Source organism: Actinia tenebrosa, unplaced genomic scaffold, assembly GCF_029948245.1.
Source record: "Actinia tenebrosa isolate PJP-AT-01 unplaced genomic scaffold, QUT_ActTen_1.0 PGA_scaffold5__44_contigs__length_20552954, whole genome shotgun sequence".
Lineage (NCBI taxonomy): Eukaryota > Metazoa > Cnidaria > Anthozoa > Actiniaria > Actiniidae > Actinia > Actinia tenebrosa.
This window is the reverse complement of record NW_028292582.1, coordinates 17255615-17279372: the sequence shown is the minus strand read 5'-3', so window position 1 is coordinate 17279372 and position 23758 is coordinate 17255615. Positions and strand designations below refer to the sequence as shown.

Here is a 23758-nt window from a genome sequence, read left to right as displayed (position 1 = left end):
TGCCGCCGATTCTTGATTTGGCTCGATATTAGTGGACAGTCGCTCTTAAATTGTGAAAGAATACGGGTATTTCCATTTCTGGATCTACTTTGAAGTTTATATTGCATTTCCAATGAGCCGCTCCTCTGTATTTACCCGTGATGTGGCAGTGATCCCTAACCTTATCCACATAGAAATCCTCAACGAATGCTTTATGACAATGAATGCAGTGGGTGGAAGGCTTTCCCGGCTTTTCCCCCTTCTTAGCATACTTCCCGCATTTAAAATGAGCTTCTCCTAAATACTTTCCATCTTCATCCCACGCTTTCTTGGCTCGTCTTCCAAACTGGAGAAGCGTATGTTGACAAATGTGGCATTTCTTTGCCTTGGTAAAAGCATCCTGGTTCTCTTTGGTAAATACCATCTTCTTTGGGCGTCTTAATTGTTCTCTTATCTCTTCCTCCTCTTCTCGCAATGCTTCTAGAAACTCATTAGCTGCGTTCTTACCTCGGTAAATCACAGGAGGGTTGGCCTTACCATCTGATCTGACTACTATGTAACCAAAGGAGCAGATCTCGTGTAATCCCACCTTATTCGTGGCACCACTTTTCTGCTCTTCCTTAGTTATCAACGCTTCAAAGTCTGCATATATCACGTAAGGCACCTGCATCTGCTTTTGATGGTCTGCGTATGAAAGCTCTTTGTTGGTGGGTATCTGGATCCGTTGCGCCACTTCTTCGACTCCGCGGCAGATCTCATCGTGTTTCTTTAGGGTATTTAAGGATGTAAATGACAGCAAGCAGCAGTCGCAGAAGTACTTTTTGCCTTTGTGCTTAGTATGTCTGTAGAATAGTCTGCTAATGTGTTTAACCCATGAGTAGTGTCCGCCGTGGTAGAATAAATGTACGCGCTCTCCTTTACTTTTTGACAGAACTAACGGTACTATCGTCTGCTCTCTGACTCCGTAAACGTTAATTGCTAGATCGTTTATTTCCTCAAATATGGGGATGTCTATCAACTGCATGGGAAATTCCACACCATCCCACTCTAAATCATCTGTGGGATACTTACTTGTCCTACAGGGATCCTTCTCTGCTGGATACAGTGCAGACCTGATTGCCCACATAAAGCATCGATTGTCTTCATTCTTCACGTTTACAATAGCCTTCTTCCTTTCTACCCACGTTGGTAGCGGTACGTAACTCCCCCCTCGTATGGGTACGTACCTGGCCATACTTATCTCTATTCCTTCAACCTCCTCTACTGTCCAACCCGATCCTTCTTTCGTGTAGTTAGACAGCGACTCCATTATTGCTTCTAAGGCTTCACTGAGTGACCTATCCAGATTCGTGGATTCTAATATCACTAACGACTTTGATCGCAACATTGCTGTCGTCATTACCTCGTCTTTTGACAAACTTACTTCTACCATTATGCTCGCTTTCAGGGCTCCTAATTCTTCTATACCTTTTCGGAGAGTCCTTTTAACCTTCCTTTCTGACTGACGCCAAAACTGTCTAACGTCAATCTCACCGTTACCGGGTATTGACACCGTGCTGAAGTTGCTTTGGGATTCCATCTATATAATAGGAAATATTTTATACCTAATACCAAGCACTTTTTAGGTCGTCGTAGTCGTACTCACAGTCCTGACAATGCCAAAACAATTTAACCTTAGTCTCAAACTTCTTACCACATCCACAATCATAACTGCTCATACACTTCGTCTTCATTTTCAAATGCTTTTTCAAATCCGCTTCTTTCTTAAAAGTTCTCTTACATTCTTCACACTCCATATATAGACTAATATATTTAAGTGCGCTGTTGCCCTCAACCACACTTGGAGTGGGGGTCGTCCGTAGGTGGATTTTTGACGCGGGTCTTACCCCGTGTTGAGATTGCGCTGGAACCCCCATTCCCTATACTACTTTCTGAAGATGATTTCCTAGTACCATTATACATGTATCATACCTGAATTTCATCTTCAGTAACTTTCCTTTTATCTTTCAAGTCATATTTACTGCCAACTGCTATCACAAGACATTCTGCACCACTGGAATAAACAATAAACACTGTACTGTACATGCTGAGCTGATAGAAACTCAATCAATGTCAACTTAGTTTAGAATTAGGTTAATATAGGACTCACATCACTTTGAGAATGAGTTACTGTTCCATGTTCTGGGGGTGGGACCTTGGAGGAATATTTGAGCACACACGCTCCTGCACCATGTCATACATCCAACAGAGTGGCAAAGAGTTTCCACATGATGCATGATGCAAAATTAGCTGCCTGATTTGTGACTTTTTTTCCTGGTCTGGTTCCTAAAATTGTGCATTCTGATTGGCAGCACAAGTGGACAGTATTTTCTGTCTCTGAACAAAGTATGGTATCCTGACTTGCAGAAGCTTATCAGATAACAGATTGTCAAACAAAACAAATTTCAAACCAAGTGGAAAAGTAAATGGAAAAAAACTAATATTATAATTGTTTTAAAGTCGGTCTGGATGAAACTGTGCCCCCAGTCTTGAGAACAGCTTCAGTTGGTATATTCAAGACCTCAGGCAGAGTTTCTCCCTATCAGGACCCCCTGATGGGGAATTTTGGTGGCCATGGCAGTATTTGTTGGCTATGGTTGAATGTTTTTCAAACATTCAGAAAATGAGTTTGGAAGACATAATAATTAGTCAAATTAAGCACATTTATTTTATGAAATAATATTATACTTTAAAAAAGTCCTTAAATGCCTACCTTTCTTTATATATTTTTTTTAACCAGTAATCCTTGACATTTTGGAATGACTCTTTACAAGTGATATCAAATACGATAAGAGCACCATGAGCTCCTCTGTAGTATGTACTAGTCATTGCTTTGTACTTCTCGTGGCCTGCTGTATCCCATAAATGGAGCTAAAAAAAAGCCAAACAAGATCATTCAAAGTTTGAATTGTTCAAGCACTAGTATTGCAAATTTATTGCACAAGAGTTGCAAAACATAAAACCATGCACAAACTTGCAATTTTTAAAATGTTCTTAATAAAAGGCTGTTTAAATGGACAATTGCACTACCAGGTCATATGACCCAACCCTTCTTCAAGCAGTTGTGTCAAAATAAGCACCTTGATGTAATGCATTGTAAGAAAACAAAGTTTGAGCTCATGTCTACAATAGGATCAGAGGAATAGCAAAATACAAAATCTAGTATTTCATAAGAATTCGAATGGGAAAAAGTGTTGCACGACAACCACATCAAAGGGGGTCCTAGGGTCCATCTACATCAGGGGTGTATCAAAGGGGGTCCTAGGGTCCATCTATATCATGGGTGTATCAAAGGGGGTCCTAGGGTCCATCAACCGGCCCATCTATATCAGGGATGTATCAAAGCATGTCCTAGGGTCCATCTATATCAGGGGTGTATCAAAGGGGGTCATAGGGTCCATCTATATCATGGATGTATAAAAGGGGGTCCTAGGTTCCATCTATATCATGGGTGTATCAAAGGGGGTACTAGGGTCCATCTATATCATGGGTGTATCAAAGGGGGTCCTAGGGTCCATCTATATCAGGGGTGTATCAAAGGGGGTCCTATGGCCCATCTATATCATGGGTGTATCAAAGGGGGTCCTAGGGTCCATCTATATCACAGGTGTATCAAAGGGGGACCTAGGGTCCATCTATATCAGGGGTGTATCAAAGGGGGTCCAACGGTGCATCTATATCATGGGCGTGTCAAAGGTGGGTCCTAGGGTCCATGTATATCAGGGGAGTATCAAAGGGTGTCCTAGGATCCATGTATATCAGGGTCCATGGATTTTTTAAAGTGTTTTTTTATGGACCTAGCCATACTGCAAGCCCTAGAAAAACCATATTTGGAGTTTGGATTGACATCTTCAGAGTTTTATGTAAATGAGGTACAAAGTTCACCAGTGGTGTAATAATAATAATAATAATAATAATAACTTTATTTCTATAGCGCTTTTACCTATGTTCAAAGCGCTTTACAAACAATATAACAAATATAAATAATTACTGAAATATCAAATAATCAAAAATCTAACTACTAAACTATCTTAATGACTACATTCTATAAAAATATAATAATCTAGTAATTATAAATATATATAAAATGAATAACTAATCTTAAAAACTAACCATAAGCCTCTTTATATAAAAATGTTTTTAGCTTTTTCTTAAAGCTATCCAAACTTGAACATAATCTAATATCTTGGGGAAGAGTATTCCATAACACAGGCCCACAAATGGAGAATGCCCTAGCGCCATAGGTCTTAAGCTTAAACTTGGGTACCCTGAGCAATCCCTTGGCAGATGAACGCAATGTGCGAGATGGAACGTAAGGACACACTAAATCACTAAGATAAGTTGGCGCAATACCATTCACTGCCTTAAAGACAAAAAGAAGGATCTTATACTTAATACGCTGTTCAACTGGGAGCCAATGCAGCTCCATCAATACTGGTGTAATATGATCTGATTTGCGTGAAAGACTAATAAGCCTAGCGGCAGCATTAAGAGCATATTGTAAGCGTTGCACAAGGTGTTTGGGTAAGCCAAGCAATAAAGAATTACAATGATCTATCTTCGAAGTCACAAATGCATGAACTAGGATTTTTGTGGTGTCATAGCTTAAATACCTTCTAACGCGTGCTATGTTCCTAATATGGTAAAAAGCAGACTGGCAAACTGCAGTAACTTGTTTAGCTAAACTTAGAGTCCTATCGAAAACTACACCAATGTTCCTTGCATGTTCAGAAACTTTAATGAGTTCGTTAGCAGCAGAAATAGTGTCCAGTGGTGGTGATGGACGATGCTGCGCATGCAGTAGAAGAAACTCTGTCTTGTCGTTGTTAAGCTTCAAGTTGTTGGACAGCATCCAGCAATCAATATCACGTATACATGCTTCAACCCGGTATCTGCAAGAATCCATGTCACCTCCAATGGAGCAGTTGAATGCGTAGTAAATCTGCGTGTCATCCGCGTAGAGGTGAAATGAAACACCATGATGCCGCATTATATCGCCTAATGGTGAAGTGTACAAAGTAAAAAGGACTGGGCCCAAAACGGATCCTTGTGGCACACCGTACTCCAAGTTGAAAACGTCCGATCGTTGGTTTTCAACACAGATGACTTGTTTGCGATCAGCAAGGTAGGAACGAAACCAAGCAAGAACTTTACCACGTACTCCAAAACGAGAAAAGAGTCTTGAAAGCAGGATGCGATGAACTACAGTGTCAAATGCTGAAGACAGGTCTAGAAGCAGCAGGACAACACATTTGTCATCATCAATGGCACGAAGGATGTCATTCTGTACTCTAATAAGGGCAGATTCAGTGCCGTGGCGTTCCTTATATGCAGATTGAAAAGGTTCAGTTAAGCTATTGTCATTTAAATAGGCAGTTAGTTGTGAAGACGCCACTTTCTTGCAACACTTCGAAACAAACGGAAGATTCGATATAGGTCTATAGTTGAGCAGATCTTCAAGAGAGGAAATTTTTTCTTCCATGAAGCAATGGCAACTTGATTTAGAGATAATTCAAAAACTGGAAATTTTGAGACATTTTGTTCATCTATGGAGGTTTCTCTGTGGAGCGCTGGATAAGGAGGCTCAAAAAGGCTTTTCTTGAGCGCACGCTCCATGGCTAAAACCTGCAACTTCTGCAACTGCCTATCTGACTCACTTATACGGGACCGCTTAGTACTTGGAATTAAGGACGGAGAAACGAGGAAAATCCTACTTCAAACAAGAAAACTCAACCTTAAAATGGCGCTTGACATCTGCCGATCATCAGAAGCTGCAGCGAACCAACTCAAGACAATGACTGACTACACCGCTACAAAAGTAAGCAAAGTACACAAGACTAAACCCAAATTCTCAAAACCAAAAGGAAAAGAATCTAAGTCAGCTCAGGATTAGTCCTCACATCCTACTATTACTTGTTTATTCTGCAACCTGAGACATCTGAAGAAGATAGAGAAGTGCCCAGCCTGGGGCAAGACCTGCAACCTCTGCAGAAGGAAAAACCACTTTGCATGTTGCTGCAAAAAGCTAAAACGCCTACACATGCTGCAAGATGAAGAGGATGAAACTGACCACAGTGATAGTGATACTGACTATACAGAATCTGTCTTGTGTGTAGAAACAGTGAACTGCACTAATCCAAAAGGAGCCATCTATGCTGAAATGCTAGTTAAAGACAAGCCGATGACTTTTCAAGTAGATTCAGGAGCCACCGTGAATGTCATACCAAAGAAACTTCTACCAGCAGACTCAGTGATAACTCCATGCAACATAACTCTGCAGATGTACAACAACTCTACCCTGAAGGCTCTGGGATGAAGCAAAGCAGTACTGAAAAAACCCAGTCACCAATAAAAAGTACGAGGTACACTTTGTAGTAATAGAACCTGACACCTTCACTCCACTACTAAGTAGAAATGCAGCAGAGCAAATGTCACTAATAACTGTTAACTATGACAACTTCATATCACTGCACACTGTCCAAACCCCTACAGCTGAAGACCTACTGACACAGTATGATGATGTGTTCTCTGGAGAGAGACCTGGTACTTTACCTGGAATTGTTCACCTTGAAGTAGAAGTGGATGCAAGACCTGTTCAGTGCTCACCTAGAAAGCTACTGGTTGCACTTAGAGAGAAAACCAAAGCTACCCTAGAAAAAATGGTTTTGCAAGACATACTACAAGTGGTAGATGAACCAACTGATTGGTGTAACAGAATGTCTACAACAGAGAAGAAGGCAACTGATGAGCTCAGAATCTGTATTGATCCTCGACCCCTGAGCAATGCACTCAAAAGAGAACTGTACGAATTACCAGTACTGGATGACATCCTACATGAGCTTAACATTGCTAAGTACTTCTCAAAACTCGACTTGAAGTCAGGCTATCATCACTGCTACTAGATGAAGAAAGCAGCTATTTAACTACAATGATCACCCCCTTTGGCCACTACAGGTGGAAAAGGCTTCCTTTCGGGCTGAAAGTCAGCTCAGAAATATTCCAGAAATGACTCCAGCAAGCATTCACTGACCTAGATGGAGCGGAATCCATAGCCGATGACATAATAGTTTATGGTAAAGATGAAGCAGCTGAAACTGAAGCTGACCACAACAAAAGGCTGAAAGATGTACTCCAAAGATGCAGAGAGAAAGGCATCCAACTCAACAAAGCCAAAGCTGTGATCAAAGCTGAAAGTATTACTTTCATGGGCCACATGATTACAAGAGATGAAACCAGATGAGACAAAAGTAGAAGCCATCACCAAACTGGCCAACACAACAAACAAGGAAGAAGTTCAGCGACTACAAGGTACAATACAATACCTTGCCAAATTCCTCCCAAAGTTATCAGTAGTGATGACACCCATCAGAAAACTACACACCATCTCAAGGCATTGGAAGTAGCCCAGTACAAAGACTCCAAGGATGCAGAACAAGAACCCTGCTACCAATGGCAAGCAGTCTCCTGAAACCAAAAGGTAAAGATATCCTAGACAGTGAAAGAGAGAAACTGAGAAAGATGCAGTCAAACAAATCCAGCCAGTACAACAAGACCACCAAAGACCTGAAACCACTAGAAGAAGGTGATATTATTCGCATGAAACCATAAAAGATGGGCGACAAAGAATGGAAGAAAGCAGTAGTGAACAAGAGACTTGACGAAAGATCCTATGAAATTGAAGCACCAGACGAAACATACAGAAGAAATCGGGTGCACCTCAAGAAAACCAACAAACCTCCACCCACAATTAGACAAGAACCAATGGTAACACGAGAACAACCAGTCAAGCCAAAATCAAAAGATCCACCAAGAGTTCCCAGCCCTTCATCCAAGCCAAAACAGGTACCCAAGTCAACAATTCCACAACAGGCAACAAAACCATCCAAGTCAGCAAAAACATCCAAAGCATCAAATGTCAATGGACAACCAAAGTCAATCAAGGACATTGTAACCACACGATCTGGAAGACAAGTTAAACAACCAAAGAGACTTTATGGCTATGTCAGAAAATAAACAGAGAAAGCTGAACATTGAAAACACTTAAAGTGCTACTACGACGAAAATCGCTCAAACTTGGATTCAGCTGAAACTTCCTAAAAATACTCTTTAAAGGTCCAATAATCACTGTATGAAGTGTTTTCTCGATATTCAGGACGAAAGTATGATATTTTTACGATTATTTTTTGGAGTCTGTGACGTCATACACTCAACATCGAACATCGCTCCATACATTTCTTTGTAGTTTATGATCAAAATATCAGTAGTAAAGGGAGAAAGAAATACCCAAACACCCCAAAATATAAATCATAGTCACAAGTAATGTGAAATAAGCACATTAGCCACCCTTTGGGCTTCATAGGAATAAAATAAATTAAGGATTTATATACAAAGAAATATATGTAGCAATGTTTGATGTTGAGTGTATGACGTCACAGACTCCAAAAAATAATCGTAAAAATATCATACTTTCGTCCTGAATATCGAGAAAACACTTCATACAGTGAATATTGGACCTTAAAAGAGTATTTTTAGGAAGTTTCAGCTGAATCCAAGTTTGAGCGATTTTCGTCGTAGTAGCACTTTAAACACTCATAGTTAGAACATTAAGACAAGTTGACATTTTCCATATTCAAGGACCAGATTGTTATATATTTACAGTTTATAGTTTTATTTTATTTTATTTTTTTCTTTATTGAAGAGGGGATGTAGCAATATTGCGATCCCTGTGTAAATGTTAGGATTAAAGTCCCGGATGTTTTCCGGTTTGTGACCATGTGCTCGACTGTTTTATCTCTTGCATTCTCCCCTTGAAACAGTTCCTGAGTTATGATTTTTTAAATGAACATTTTGATGGCATACCAGGGGTTCTGATGTTGTCATAGCAACGTCTTACATCATTTTTTCATGTTCATTGTGATCTTTGGTTTATAGTCTTTGGCTTTCCTGGTTTACTTGCTGTCATATTATAGCCATATTATTATTTTTTTAGTTCATAATTGTAAGTGTATGTGAAGGCACAAAACACTTTCCAACCTCCTTAAATCAACATTATCTTGAAGAAGTGAGAGTACACAAGGGATTTTAGCACCACAGGTTTGTACATCATGTTTTTGGTACTTTTGGAAATTTTTAGCATGATTATTCTGTGAGCTGGACAGCCAGGACCTACTTTGCCATTTTTGGAGTATTTGGCTCTTGGAGAACGCTGTGATCCAGGACCTAGTTTGAAGCATGCAGTGTTTTCTTACCTAATGTAAGTGAGTAGGCTACTAAGGATGACACCTCAGTTTTGAAAAATATTCTCAGATCAGCTGGCTGAGTAGCCTCTTTTGCAGATGTTCTTTGTGTCAGTCCCCTTCTCCTTCCCCACTAACAAGTTAATTAACACATTAGTTGGGAAGGAGAAGGGACTAACACAAAGGACGTCTGCAAGAGAGGCTAAAGAGCTGAGCTGTCACAGCAATATGACAAGGAACATTCTAAACTAACCACTGTTTAGTATAGTATACTGTATGTTGACTACTTAGGGTCCAAACTTATCAAAGGTACTGCAAGCAGCAGTCTGATCATCTGTACCCTAGTTTCCATAATACTGCAAGCAGACTACAGCTGTATATGCTGAGAGTGCGATGGTTTTATTCTGATGCATGGGCTCACAATGATAAAAACAATCAACAACCATGACTTTCTTCGGTTCAACTGCATTTTTATTGCAAGCATAAGATGCTAATATGATCCGAATTTTTGAATATTATTTTTTACTGTATTTTGACGATAAATCAACACTAATAGCCAGCTTGGGCTACCTGTGGTAGAGCCTCAATTTATAATCTCATTTTGTTGAGTGTATTATAAACGAAAAATTGCACGGAATTGATAGATACTCTTGATATATTTTGAAAGTTTTGAAACAAAACATCACTCGTACCTTTTAATTCCAAATTGTACTCGAGACCGTGCGATTTCCAATACTTTTGTACTACACCCCCATCGCATGATGAAGACTAGTAGAAGTTTGAACTCGAAACGTCCCGCTCAATCTTTCGAATGACACTCAATGATCGTGAGATAAATGAATAAGTATCATTATTGCTAAAAACTAAGTTAAACTAAAACGAGATACTTTTTGTCATTGGTATAATAAGTCCGAATGAGTCAAACAACGAAAATTGATGAACTTGCAAACTCTTTTTTTACCTTTACTTTTTTGCCGTCTAGTTCCAGATCGTGTATAGAAAAGTCCACTCCAATAGTATGACACAGGTAATTTTTTTCAAACTTGCCTTCGTGAAACCGTCGTATTAAGCTCGATTTACCAACACAGCTATCGCCGATCACTAGAACCTTGAAAACATAATCAGCTTCCGCCATTCTATAAAGGAATAAGGGAAGGTAAACACAGGCAGCCCATGTCGATTATGAATCAGGGCCCTGGGAACGAGGTTGATGGAGGAAAAATCGAAAAAAACATTGGAAAAATTCACAACGCCCCCAATTTTATGTAAAATAATTTTTTTGACCTCCCCTCCTTGTGACCTTTCAGACATACCTTAATTATTCGTTTCAACCCCCCCTTTAAGTCAGCAAATACTATTAAAGCCCCCCCTTCTTTGTGTGATTTTTTCAAAGCCCCCCTGCTTTTCCTCCAGACAAAAAGACAAAGAGATACATTGATTTGTCATATTTTGTAGTTTCGGTGCTCTTAAAAACTCTGATAAAGTCGAACAAAATTCCCTACAAAAATCTATTTTTTCATGTGTTAGAATATTCAACTTTTTCTAAAATGTTGATATAACCTAGATTTTTAGGAGTTACGTTCATTTAAATAAGCTATTAAGAAATAGAGAGTCCCGTGCAAAATTTGAGGGTTTTGCCCTGTTGAAGCTCAAAACGCGTATGGTTCTTCCCCCGGGGGGGGGGGGGGGTGGTACTACTACCCCAACTTGGGTAGGGGTGTGCCTCTAAGACCTCAAAACCCTGACCCTATCCCAGACCTAAAATATTTAGATTTTACATACCCTACTAAAAATAAAAAGTGTACACCCTATCCCAGACTAAAAGACGAAAAATACGGTTTTACAATCGATTGCAATCAATATTTACTTCAATAAAATCTGTTTTTGAGCGCGCGCATATCGTTAGTCTCCCTCGCATCCGTTTTTTTATGCGAGGGAGACTAGCATATCGTGGGCTCAAATCGAGCTTTGAAGCAAAGTACTAATCTCATTTGAAATAATGATACAAAAATAAAATTATTCTGCATCAACTCCATTCTCATCTATTTTTTGGCATAAATTTTCAGTTACTAAAATATTTTTTACTCTCTCCCAGTCATACAAGTGTCTGTAAATTTGTAAATTTTTAACTTAAGTATTCTTTAGGTCCTGACATAATGAATCTTCCTAGGTTTACTAAAGTAAAGTAGTCCTTTTTTTTAACTTATTTGAATTTGCGGTGGCGCCACTCTCTCTATGAGTTTCTGGTTGGGTTCCCTGTGTATAAGCATGACGTCACAGCTTGCAATCTGATATGCTATATTTTCAAAATGGCGCGTAACAATGAAAAGATAAAAAAATAACATTCGTACTTCATACTGGGCCTCCTTACATCTTAAAATGATTCAGAATCAGTTGAAGAATACTACTAAACCATACAGATGTTTGTTTGATCTGAGAAATATCCAAAAAGCGAAGGTATTTAACTCGTAGTATTAAACACAAAATGATATTATTGCAGTGACTGACTAGCATCTACATCTACTTTATCGACTTTATCAGTTATTGAAAAAAATGAACAAAAGATATCAAGATATTTATCAGTGACAGAAATGAAGTTCATATAATTATCCTTTCAAAAAATACTGTTACATTTGCTGCTTCTTATATGAACTGGAGACCACCTTGTTTTCATAGATTTATGAAACTTGTCTGAGACCAGCTTGATTTCATAAATTTTATGAAATCGAGCTGGTCTCAGATAAATTTATGAAATCATGTATTCTTTAGAGATTTGACCTTAAAGTTTAGTCCTAAAATAGCATTTCTTATAAAAAAATGAATGACAGTTGGGGCACTTGGGAGTGCACAATGGAAGATATGGGGAATGCAGTCATTTTTATATGGGTACAAAATCATTACTTTCTAGCAGAATGAAAAAAAGTATAGATTGTACTCGTTACATTGTCTCTAGAATAACTTATAAGCGAAATATCGAAATATCGCTATAATTGAGAATATTTTTCACACTAAAAATAACCAGATATATTTCTTTTTCAAAATAACAATTTTAAGGTGATTTGAGATTTTGCATATGATTACAAATAAAAGTTAATTAGGAATAGAATTTGAAAATATATTTTTATGATAAAGAAGGTAAAGGAAAAAATTGCCATTAAGTCAAACGTTTTGAGAATGAAACATTTGGAGTTTTCTGAAAAAATTATAAAAACCAGCAATATTTTCATTATGTCAACTACATAGTTTTGAGGAAAAACTCCATTATGTGAAAAATATATGTGACTATTTTTAGAAAATGCCAAATTTGATCTAAAAAATGACATAAATTTGTGGAATGCAAAAATGGGAATTCTCATAAAAATATCTGAAAATCTAGCAAATAATCTTTATATTTTAATATATAATACCAAACACAGATATTATTAAAAATCTCAAATAAGTAAAGGGAGGTTACTATTATTGCTTTCAATTTATTTTGAGGGAAAAAAACTTGCAAAATGGTTGAAACTGACACTTTTCCAAGAGCAAATGAGGTTTACAAAAATCACATTTTTTTAGACTCAAAAAAGAGAAAAAAGTAAAATTTAAAATATAGCTATTTAATGGATATATTATAGTTTGCACTCTTTATGAATTGAAAATGGTTAAACTGTGTAAGTTCCATGCTTTTAGTCCTATTATATGCACAGAAAAATAGGCAGTGCAAAACAAGGGAATTAAACAACCTTCTGCAGGCGTCCAGAACTGAATGTGTGCACACTAAGCATCAATTATTTTGAGAGGAACCCTCTGTAAAACACTTTGTGATGTCGATAGCATCAATAAAGATTATTGTTATTATTATCCCTTAATTATATACTTAAGTGATATTTTTTCCAGGTGGAACATTTAGTGAATGCAAGGCTTCTACACCAACTTCATAAAGACTATGATGAAAGCACAGCAAAATCCAAAATACCATTTAAGAACATCGGAAAACCAGTGAATAACCAGAGATACTTGCAGTGCATACATAAGCCACTGTCTATTAACCATCAGATGAGTGATTCTGTTGGGGGTAACAGGATGTACCTGGAGAGGTACCCAAGTGTTACTACAATATTATCAAACACTAAACCACCCAATGAATTCTTTGGGTTGATGAACTGGAGAAAATCAAATATTGAAAGGTTTGGTAAGGAAAAGTTTGGCTTGATGCAGAAAGACACAACTATTAAAGGAACCACTTTCCATCAGGTAATGTATGGCCATATATTGGTTGACATGACCAGTGCTCAACCTTAACAGTAGTAATATGAATAAAATACATTTCAAGCTTATGTAAATGCAAATGCAGTAAATGCAACATACAACAAAATCTTCACCAAAGCTTTTTTGAAATAGCTGTATATATATTTAGTAAAAATATGCAGGTGATTATAGAAAATCTTGCACGCTGATTGGTCAAGAAACTCACACTATCACACGATCATCACTTTGAGCCAAAATCCTAAATGGAGGCTAGCCGCTTTGTTGCTGTTACCCGTAAAAAATGCCTTTTATCTTCTTTTTTCTCTTTTTGTGAAAGAATTACCTGTGTATTTATACTAAAACAATTATTTGCCTCAGGCTCAGTGATTATTGGGGAATGTTTAACTTGCAGCTCGAACACTCGCGTCTCGGTAAACATTCCCCGATAATCACTTCGCCTGAGGCAAATAATTTTTAAGTAATTCCTTTTTTCCTGTTAAACTTATGGTTAGTTAAAGCTGTTAGCTGACACTAGCCATAAGTCTATCAAAGGGATTTTTTTTGAAAAAATCCTGAGTAAGCCTGTTTAAGTAAATTATTGCAGCCTCTGGCTTGCAACGAATATATGCTTCACAAAGTGTAGCATTGATATTTTTTAATCCACTTTCCTTTGTGAAAAAAATGAATGTTTTTTTGGAATAATTGACTAATGCATGCATGATAAAATGAAAAATTTGTAGCAAGGGTGTATTGAGCCACTTTCATCAAATGCACATGGTGTTTTTCAGTAATTCTGCAAGAACCAAGTTGGTATTTCCTTTTTAATGATATATCTACATAAAATATGTGTTTCAGAAGGTAAAAAATGATAGCAAGTTGAGAGTAACACATGGTACATGTGGTCCCGGATGTGTGCAATTAATATTAATCATAATCATAATAATCATAATTAGTTAGAACTTTTTCTTAGGTTTATCAACTACACTACACTATAAAAGTATAAACCTATATATGATCTTTGTTTGGAAATTTGCCAGTGAAAAAAATTCTTTTAACTGCCAAATTTTATTTTGATAATTCTTCATTCTATGTTCTAATGCAGCCTGGCTGCCAGCATAAAGTATGGCTGACATGAAATTCCTTTATTTTTCATACAGGATATGAAGGAATATTTTGCAGCAGAATCAAGTAATGAAAGGCATCACAAGTTACACACATCTGGTTTCATAAAGAGTGTCTGTAATGTTTTACCAAACATCTCCAACCCATTAGCAGTGGAATCTTCTGTTGTGCACTCAAGTCTTGGTTACGCTGGCACAATTGACCTTGTTGCAGAGTATATGGGAATACTTTCAGTAATAGATTGGAAGACCTCACAGAAAAAGAAAGTTAATCTTACCCAGTGTCATTCCTACCCAATACAAATCTCTGCATATGCCGGTGCTATTAACTTTGACCTAGACTATCCATTTCAGGTAACGGTAAATGTAATTTTAAGTCCAATATAATTGATTGTAGTGCTGCTAAGTGATTGTTGTCAGGAAGTATTGATTAAGGGAGGTGAATAGGTCAGCTTCAGTCCTGGACCATGTCCTAATATTCACTCTATATCTAACCTTTGTTGGGAGGAAAGGGATGGCAAGGGCTAACAAGTGGTTGTTTTCTGGGGACCATTAAAAGATCTTAATGCATATTTGTTTCATGTCACTAGATATTTAGAATTTAGCATATTTTGATGTGTTATAAGTCTGAGCATATCTTCATATTTATTTGTTCTTTTTCTTTTTTAATTAATTAAGCCGAATTCTGATAATGGAGCAGATGTTAGTGATGATGGTTATGATGACAAAAATGAATGGTGATGTTGACTAAAATGAATGGTGATGGTGGTTTTGAAGATACTGAAAAAGTATTGATCATTAAATAGCGTGCTTCAATCAAGTTTTGGGTGTGTTGCACAAGGCATAGCAAAGTGCCTCTCTAGCTTCTTCAACAGACCAAGTTCACCCAAAACTCGATATTCTAAGCACACTTAATGATGATAGTAATGACCTGTTGACGGTGATGATAGCTGAACAACAATGAAGTACAATTTAAGTTGAAGTTTTTCATTTAACGTTTATTTTCTGTCTGCTTTAGATCTTAAATAGTGTCCTTGTGATAGCATATGAAAATGGTGACCCAGCAGATGTACATATCATGAATGAACAACTATGTGAAGAATACTGGGAGAAATGGCTTATCAGACTCCATCAGTATAAGGCTATGAAATCTAGAGACTCTGTAGAACCAAAGAGAACTGGCTGGGCCATAATCGAGGACCAATATGTTAGTACTTCTCTGATTTCTGATGAGAATGGTCCTCAAGAACGACTTTCAGAAGGAGCACAGATGATCGAAAATGGACAAAATTTGAAATCATTTGTGAGAAGGCAACCTGTTTTTGATGTTAAGCAAAATAGAGGAAAATCCTTAAATGAAATTGGAAAAACAGTAAAAGATGAAGAAATCGTTGCCACATGGAGAAATCTGACAGGATTGACTGAGAGTATATTTGGTCGTGTTTTGATATCTAAAGGACTGTTAATGACTCACTATATTACCAGTATTTTTAAAGTATCCATGAAGAAGATATTTAATAGCATGGATCTTATTCCAAAGAAAGGGAACCAGTTTCACGAGAAAAAAATAGGAAAACATGGGTCTGCATAAAACTGTATTTTTGTAATCATATTTTTTAAAATATTTTTGTTTTCTATTATCACTTTTATATTTAAAAGAAATTAGATTGAATGCACGCAATACTGAACCCATGAAAAAGTACTAAGAATGAATACTACGAATTTGGGCAAAGTCAAAGTCGTTTGCTTTCTTGTTTTCTATTGTCTACATAGTAAGCACCTTTTCATGGGTTCATCTTGACCACTCTACATGTGAAAGGAAAAAAACAATATGGTAGAAAAGACAGTATGATTTTTGTTTATAAATCACTTTTGTATTTAAAGAAAGATTTATAGAATTTGATAAAATGATGAAACACTTTCAAAGACACTTTTATGCTGTGGATGCCTTGTCAGGAAGAAAAAAAAAGAATGTTTTGTTTGCTTTTTGTCCCTTTGGTCTTCGCAACATCATATATTTAAACAATTATCACTGGCCTTTTTCTAGCATTAGAATCTGTACTTAATGGTGGAAATCTATGCACAGATGCAGATGACATTTAGTAAACAACTTTTTCTTGTAACAGAAAATAGAACAACGAATATCAGTCTCGCTGTTCACGCGGTACTTGGCGGGAAGTTGACGAATAACATCAGTATGCCAAATATACTGAACAGGCATGCCTTTGTTGTCTAGCACATAATAATAGCTGGAAAATAAACCCGTGCTTGCTAGCCCGATATGCCATTGAGGATGGATGTCTCTTATTTAAGGCGATTTTTTAAAAATTGTATGTCATAAATTTAGCACCTTTTCAAAACGTTTGTTTTACTCAATTCTTCACAGTTTAAAGCGCAATTGCCCGGAAATTCCAACGAAAACAAGAAAAAATTTCTTAAATATTGGCCATGATAGTCACAAGAGGCGACATGCTTTGGGTTAAGAAATTGGTTCTTACATCCAAAAGGCATGCTATTATCAGTTCTTGGAATGACTAGAGCTGTAATTCGCCATACAGTATTCACATGACAAACTTGAAATACCTGTCAGTACCTGCGAGTATACCTTGGATTTGCCAAGGCTAAGTTTTCCTCTTCGTGTGGAGAAAATTAAACGATGACGAGACACTGTTGTTATAATGCTCGAAAGCTATTGAATGCTAAGGTGGGTGGATTAAAGAATATTAACATGTGGGCTGTGAAAGAAATTCGATTTATTAGTTTCATTACCCAACGTATACCGTAACCTTAAGCTGTCGGCCTACGCAGTCCAACCAAGTCATGGCAAAAAGATCGAAACATATCACAGTAACTATTGGCCCAAGCTAAATGAGTAGCTGCTATTAGCAAGTCCTTCTATTTTGCAGAAAATTTCGAGTAAATGATGCTTTAATAGGAAAGGAAGTTTTAATAGTGTTTAAAGCCGGCTATACATAAGACCGAAATGAAGCCTTAGTTTACTTTATTTTGATACGTTAATGCTAACGTTAAATCCTTGCCACACAACCGATAGCATCGCTGCTTTAATTAAAGGTCAAATAATCGCTGAAAGCAGTTCAGCCGGGCCAACAAGGAAGAAGCCACAAAACTAGAGCTTGGGGGGAGGAGGAACGGCAATGCCCTATACAAATCCCTCCCTCGGTTTAGCAAAAGCGGAACTAAATATAACGTAGTTTGTAGCTTTTCAAACAGCTGACAACTGATGGATCAAACAAACTATCAAAATGATAATAGGTTTATCATATCCAAACATATTTTACGAGGATTGATCGTAAATATATTCGTTGTTAGGGAAAAGCTTTGTTCAATTAGGTTACAAGACGGGCGTCACGAAATTCGCGCCAAAATTCATTTTAGCATTTTCCTTGTTAGATTTTTTATTTATTTATTTGTTTCTTGACCTAGATTTTATATTTCTTGATGGATTAACTGATGTAAAAGATATTGAATACTGAGATAAGACGCCATATTGATTTTGTGGGGAAAGAAATCTAGAAACATGAAACATTCCCAGCAGACGATTTTCGAACCAATCTGTTCCCTGTAAACCCGCATATTCGCCAGAAAACTACTTCCTCTGTTTGGGATTTCGAACTGAAACATGCCAACTTGCACATAACCGGGAGCACCGTTTCTTTAAATATGAAGTAGACTATGAATTTTTTTGATTTCTAGGAACTTTTTGAAAGAGGAAGTGATTGTCAATCAAATTTCTAAAGGTCATTGATGTGAGGAATCAACTTCCTGTATCCACGAGCCATATTCGAATCCCTAACAATAGACTTTACATAAAATGACTACGAGAAAACTATCAATAAAATTGTAAATATTTTCTTTTCTTGTGGTGTCTAAAATTATGCCTAACACAAGGAAATACGCTGTTTTGTCATATCATTTTTGCTCGTGTGGCAGACCGTATCTTTTGGAAGGGTCATGAAAGGTTAAGATATGCGGAGGCCCGCGTTCCAGAACTGAAATGGCAATGCAAAACGCGACCGAAAAACACTCGACACTTCTCCTTTTTTCCAAAATAAAAAGATAAAAATGTAACGGAATACTTTAAAAGTAAGAAAACTAGGCAAAATTTCTCACAAAAATGATTTAAAAAAATATAGTTTCTTTCCTTGATGTTTTAATAATTTCTTCAATCTTTGTACAATTTTAAACGGGTTTTTTTTCTGTGCTACTTGGCTGCTAGGAATTTTTTAACTATCATAATTTGTAATCCTCCGCTAATTATTTATTTGAATATGAATATTCAACGAAATAATCGGTTCCCGAGTCATTGTTTATCTTTAAAAAATCCTAGAGGAAGTTATAAAAATATACCAATCAAGTACCTACCGTATGAAGACCTGGGGGTCAAATCCTCCTACCCTTCTCCTTTGCCTTTATTGTTGTACAAAAGTCTGTACTATTTATGCCCATAAGAAACTGATAGATATGCGTTTACAGAGATTCAGCGTGTTGTTAACTAGCTAGCACAATTTGTTTTGATTACAGAAGACTCTATCTAATGTCGACTATATATATATATTTACTATGACCACCAATGTGGCTCGGGATCCCCATCATTACCATATAAATCATAATTCGGCGATCGTTGCATATCTCTAGTAAATACTCCAACACGCTGGAGTTGCTGTCTTCGCCTTGTATCGTCCTCATGTGCTTGTGTGTTTACAACAGGGTAGACAACTTGCAGTTGAGGTTTTGGTAATGGTTGCGGTCGGTTTTGTCTCTTGTTTTCTGACGAAACGGTAGTTCTTTGTGTATCACGTTGCAAACTTTTTAACAGCATCTTTTCTTTCTCTTTTTTCTCTCGCTCGTAAGCTGTCTTGTACATGTCCAATTCAACGGTTAAACTCGAAATTAAATCCTGACAATCCCGTAGTTGTTCGTTCAAAGTTGATATTTTACTCTGTGCATTAACCTTATCATCTTTTTCTTTTTGAAAATCTTCTTCGTATAAACTTAATTGCTCTTTGAGTAACTCTGTATCAACCTGAACATCCAGTTTACTCAGCGATCCTGCTAGTCTTATTACTTCAGATCGTAACACAGCTACTTGATTTAATAATGATGCATTTTGGCTTCTCAATGATTGAATTGTTCTTTCTTGTTCTCTTACTCTGTTATGCAAAATCTTACTTTCATTTTGGTATGCGGCTCCCTCTTCGCCCAAGGTCAATGTACCGAGTCTCATGCTACATCCTGTAGGATCTGTCAAATCATCTTGCACACTTCGATCCAACGTACTTCGTTCTTCAAAGAGTTTTTCATACTCACTCTTCCATTTAAGTTTGTCCTTTTTCTCTGAATGCAAAGCAGCTAATAAAGTTCGTTTTTCGCTTAGTAACTTAAGAATAAACTCTCGCTCGTTAAAGGTACTAATGGTTGACTTGCTAGAGATACTACTAGCAGAACTGTCATTTCCGCCTTCAAGATTCCTAACACTGGATCCATCGGCCATCTAATGGTCTTAACAATCGTCCACAAGTGCGATCTGGACTCTTCTCTAGTCCTCTTTCAATTATTAGATCTTTTTTTACACTTTTGGAAACAGTGCTTTTCCAACGTCTCATCGCGATCACTGCAGCTTATGAATGAAGAACTCCGGAACTTGCTGATGAAGACGTAAACTCTATTATTACTCAGACGGGGACTGGCACCTACTTCCTGTGTTCCCTTGGACTTCCTTCTAGAGTTAGTGATTTATTGATTTTTTTTTTTTTTTTTTTTTTTTTTTTAATTTATTAAGAATATGAAAAAAATAAAATAAAATAAACGAGCTGAGTTAATTTTTTTGTTTTCTTCGTAGGGTAAAAAGTTCACTTTTATTTTTTGAAATTTATTCTTTGAAATGTTTTTTTCTTAAATTATTGGACTGCAATTTTGTATCTCTGCAATTTCGAAAATTGTCTCCTTAAAACGACACTTCGAGAAACGATTGAAAACAAACTAGAAACTAAGACAAGACAGCGAGATGAGGAAGGAATAAGAAGAAACGGGAAATGTTTAGCAAAGGAATGGTATATCAATCTGTTAGTTCAACGTGGAGTGGTTCGTACACAATGTCTCAACTAGTTTGCCTTGACATATTTTCCATCTGCACAGACCACAGGAAGTCTAGTCTGACCAAAATCGTAAAGATTATAAAATATTAACAAGAAAATCGAACAGATGTAAAACATCGATTCTTTAGATCTATCGCTTGGACCACGTGACCCCGCAGTTGGCTAAAAAAAATCCTTTCAAAACTTCCAAGTATTAAATGGACAAACATTTACAGTAAAATAAATTGCTTCGAAAAAATCTTTTTAACTGTACATGCATATTGAATTTGAAAATGTTTGAAGAGGTAGGCAAATAGCGTGAAGTCATGCGGTGAGAATATCAGTATATTCTCCTAAAATATAAACAAGTACAATAGCATGTATTTATAGAAGCTATGAATATATTTAAAAAGGCAATAAATTTGGTCGTCAGGAAAGATGACTATTCATGTTATAAGACATCAGAGTTTTTTAACAATAATAAGAGGATCGTAAGTTGAGACAGAAAACAGATATCCTTAGCAGTCGAAGGTTTTGCTAGTGGATAGGCAAACCATTTTTTTAAACGCCTAGAAATATTCTTACGAACCGCATTAAGGAGAAAGAAGATTAATATAAAAAAGGTTTTAATTTTTCTTCGTTTCATAAAAGGAAATAAGACACATAATCCTTTACAATTCTAAAAGTTTTTTGTCTTTAAGACAACTTATTAAAGATATATGCTTTTTTTACTAGTTTACTTTCAGTGTTCCGTCGAGAATTTTCAACCGAAATCCTGCCTGTACAAAACAAAATCTTCATCCTTTCAATACTTACGTAACATTGTAACGGATGCTTAAACAGCGTTTTTCACAATAATATTTTTCACTTGTATTATCTCATCCAGCTTCGGTCTTTACGAGCTAAAGTCTTTTCGGCGATGATTCATAATATTCTAAGTTCCTGTGTGATGCGTGATTCATGATGTCATATAAGGGAATATTGTCACGCATGCTTGGGAAATTAGTCACGTACGGTAGGGGTTTGCTCAGGTTTGCTGTAAGGAATTTCCCCTTTGGGGATGAAGCAAATAAATACTCCCTTATTAAATCATTGGAAGTTTTATCATTTCTTTTTTAATATTTCAGAAAAATTTCAATTTCTCAAAGGCAGTGAAAACGAATGGTACATAAGTACAGAAACCTACGCATCACATGATCATCATCAGTTTACTAGCCTCAAGTCAATGGTTGATGAAATTCTTAATTACCTAAAACTACCTGTATTTCCTAGAATGAACGAAAAGGAAAGAAAATAATTCAAATATAGAATGGTTTTCTTTCACCTTCTATGCCAAATGATCGCGGGCGACAGTTGTCTGCCGAGGTTCAGTTCGTCTTTGCCGGCTTAGCCTAGGCAACCTAAGCAACATACTGATCGTACATGTTATGAGGGTTCAAGTACTTTTTAAAGTACTCAATTTGTACTGAAAGAACACCATTCCTTAATAATCAAACATTTTTGCAAACACAGAAAAAACTTTCGAATTCTAGATATCATTTCCTAAATCGTAAAAATGGCTGTTCTGATCAGTTCTAGTTTCCCCCCCCCCCCCCCCCCCCCCCCCCGAGTCCAGTCACTACTCACTCTTTTTAAACGTTTAGGATGCATAAACTTAGAAAGCACTGAAAAATAAATAAGCAAAAACTAGCTTTTTTTCGCAACTACGATATTTGACCTATCATGATCATTACCACTTCATATCTCCTCAGTGCATACTATAACACTACTACCACCAACCACCAACCACCAACCACCCAGCCAGGTACTTCCAGGAAGCGATGATACGAAAATGACTAAAAAAAATTGGTGAAATGGTCTTGACGTAAGTATCCGCATACTTGAAAGTCATCGAGTGAACGTTTTCTATCCGTCAACTGATGCGATCGATCCTTTGACCCTCGCAAAGCTAATGATGTAGGGGTTTGATACTGAGGTATATCTTCTGTAGAGGGTACTATGAACCCGCGGAAAACATATTGAGCATGTGAAGTTTATTAAATGGTTCGGCAAGAGACAAGAGTGCGTTCATCTTTTGTCATTTCCATGATTCTCGGAAGACCTTGGCTTTGATGTTAATGATGACGTCAACAGCTTTAGTTTAAGCCTGTTCAAGATAATAATGAATGAATGAACCAGAAACGGAACACGTTTTAATAATTTCAATAGCATCTTCATCCCGTTTGGAAAAAAATCCCTGTTATTTATAATAAATTCTGCATACTGTATATGTTTCTGTAACTAGCTAGTAGCTGTTCCATCCAGTTTTCCTATCAGCTTTAACCCTTTTCTAATCAACTAATCAAGTGTTAATGAAACGAAATTCAGCCAAATGAACATACAACAAGGAAAGAGACAAGCTGGAGCCATGTCTGATTGGCCTGCATGAAAAACGCAACGCCGGGCACAGAGCTCTAAAGCTAATTATACTTATTGATCGAAGCATTGTAAACAAGCGTTACTAAGTATTTATTTGACTCGGTTCAGAACGGAAAACATGATAAATTCAGATCACGTCGCCAGGGAGTTTCCCCTCATACGAAATCTGCTCTAAACAATCGAAATCGCTTAAAATTGTGTTGGTTTCGAATAAAGCAACGTTTTTTCGTTTTCCTGTCTCCGATACCCACACCACGGTATTGTATTCATTTAAAATGCACGTAACGTTTGTACGCATAGGATTCCAGTCTGAACAGTTCAGCAACACCGGACGTAGTATTGGTCGGGGTGAAATTGCGATTTGCGCTTCAGGCCCAAGAACTCGTGATTAAGCAGTCATATGGAAACAGCTGTTTATCATACAAAAAAATAATCCAAAGGTGTTAGACACAAATCAGTGATGACGACGTGATCCAAAACGTGAGTGGTCGAGGGGGGTATGGGGGGAGGGGGGCTCGGGGTCGGGCGGATATGGAGGTACTCGAGCACCCACCCACCGTGGCCACGTTCCACCATTCAGTATAAAAGCTGGACAGTCTGCTCTTCCGATTGATCTTTAGTTCATTAATAAAAATGCAAT

The 23758-nt window shown here is 37.1% G+C and overlaps 3 protein-coding genes across 4 annotated transcripts in view; 1 reads left to right on the top strand and 2 right to left on the bottom strand.

Moving 5' to 3' along the window:
• The window catches only part of LOC116286308 (ras-related protein Rab-8B), a 48771-nt gene extending 27148 nt beyond the window's left edge, over positions 1-21623 (bottom strand). Inside the window, exons 1-4 of one of the 2 annotated variants that reach the window (XM_089038296.1) lie at positions 21517-21623; positions 10216-10390; positions 2732-2889; positions 1951-2032 (exon numbers count right to left, since the gene is read on the bottom strand). In XM_089038296.1, coding sequence (XP_088894422.1) covers positions 1951-2032; positions 2732-2889; positions 10216-10389 — 414 coding nt within the window. In that variant the 5' untranslated portion in view covers position 10390; positions 21517-21623. Of the gene's footprint in view, positions 1-1950; positions 2033-2731; positions 2890-10215; positions 10391-17198; positions 18325-21516 lie in introns of those variants that run through there. The other variant, XM_089038295.1, reaches the window with a different exon arrangement.
• On the top strand, positions 11559-16535 carry LOC116286306 (mitochondrial genome maintenance exonuclease 1). Its single transcript, XM_031692778.1, has 4 exons — positions 11559-11711; positions 13134-13490; positions 14642-14959; positions 15624-16535. The coding sequence occupies exons 1-4, from the start codon at positions 11634-11636 to the stop codon at positions 16194-16196; spliced, it is 1326 nt and encodes a 441-aa protein (XP_031548638.1). The 5' UTR covers positions 11559-11633; the 3' UTR covers positions 16197-16535.
• On the bottom strand, positions 18757-20327 carry LOC116286307 (uncharacterized). Its single transcript, XM_031692779.2, has one exon. It carries the CDS (start codon positions 20115-20117, stop codon positions 19185-19187), a length of 933 nt encoding a protein of 310 aa, XP_031548639.1. The 5' UTR covers positions 20118-20327; the 3' UTR covers positions 18757-19184.
• Positions 21624-23758: the final 2135 nt, after the last annotated feature.

Excerpts from the sequence above, each read along its gene's own strand:
- LOC116286306 (XM_031692778.1), top strand. The coding sequence starts at position 11,634 with ATGATTCAGAATCAGTTGAAGAATACTACTAAACCATACAGATGTTTG. Across the intron at positions 11,712-13,133 it reads GAAATATCCAAAAAGCGAAG|GTGGAACATTTAGTGAATGC; the intron begins GTATTTAACTCG and ends TATTTTTTCCAG. Across the intron at positions 14,960-15,623 it reads ACCTAGACTATCCATTTCAG|ATCTTAAATAGTGTCCTTGT; the intron begins GTAACGGTAAAT and ends TGTCTGCTTTAG.
- LOC116286307 (XM_031692779.2), bottom strand. The coding sequence starts at position 20,117 with ATGGCCGATGGATCCAGTGTTAGGAATCTTGAAGGCGGAAATGACAGT.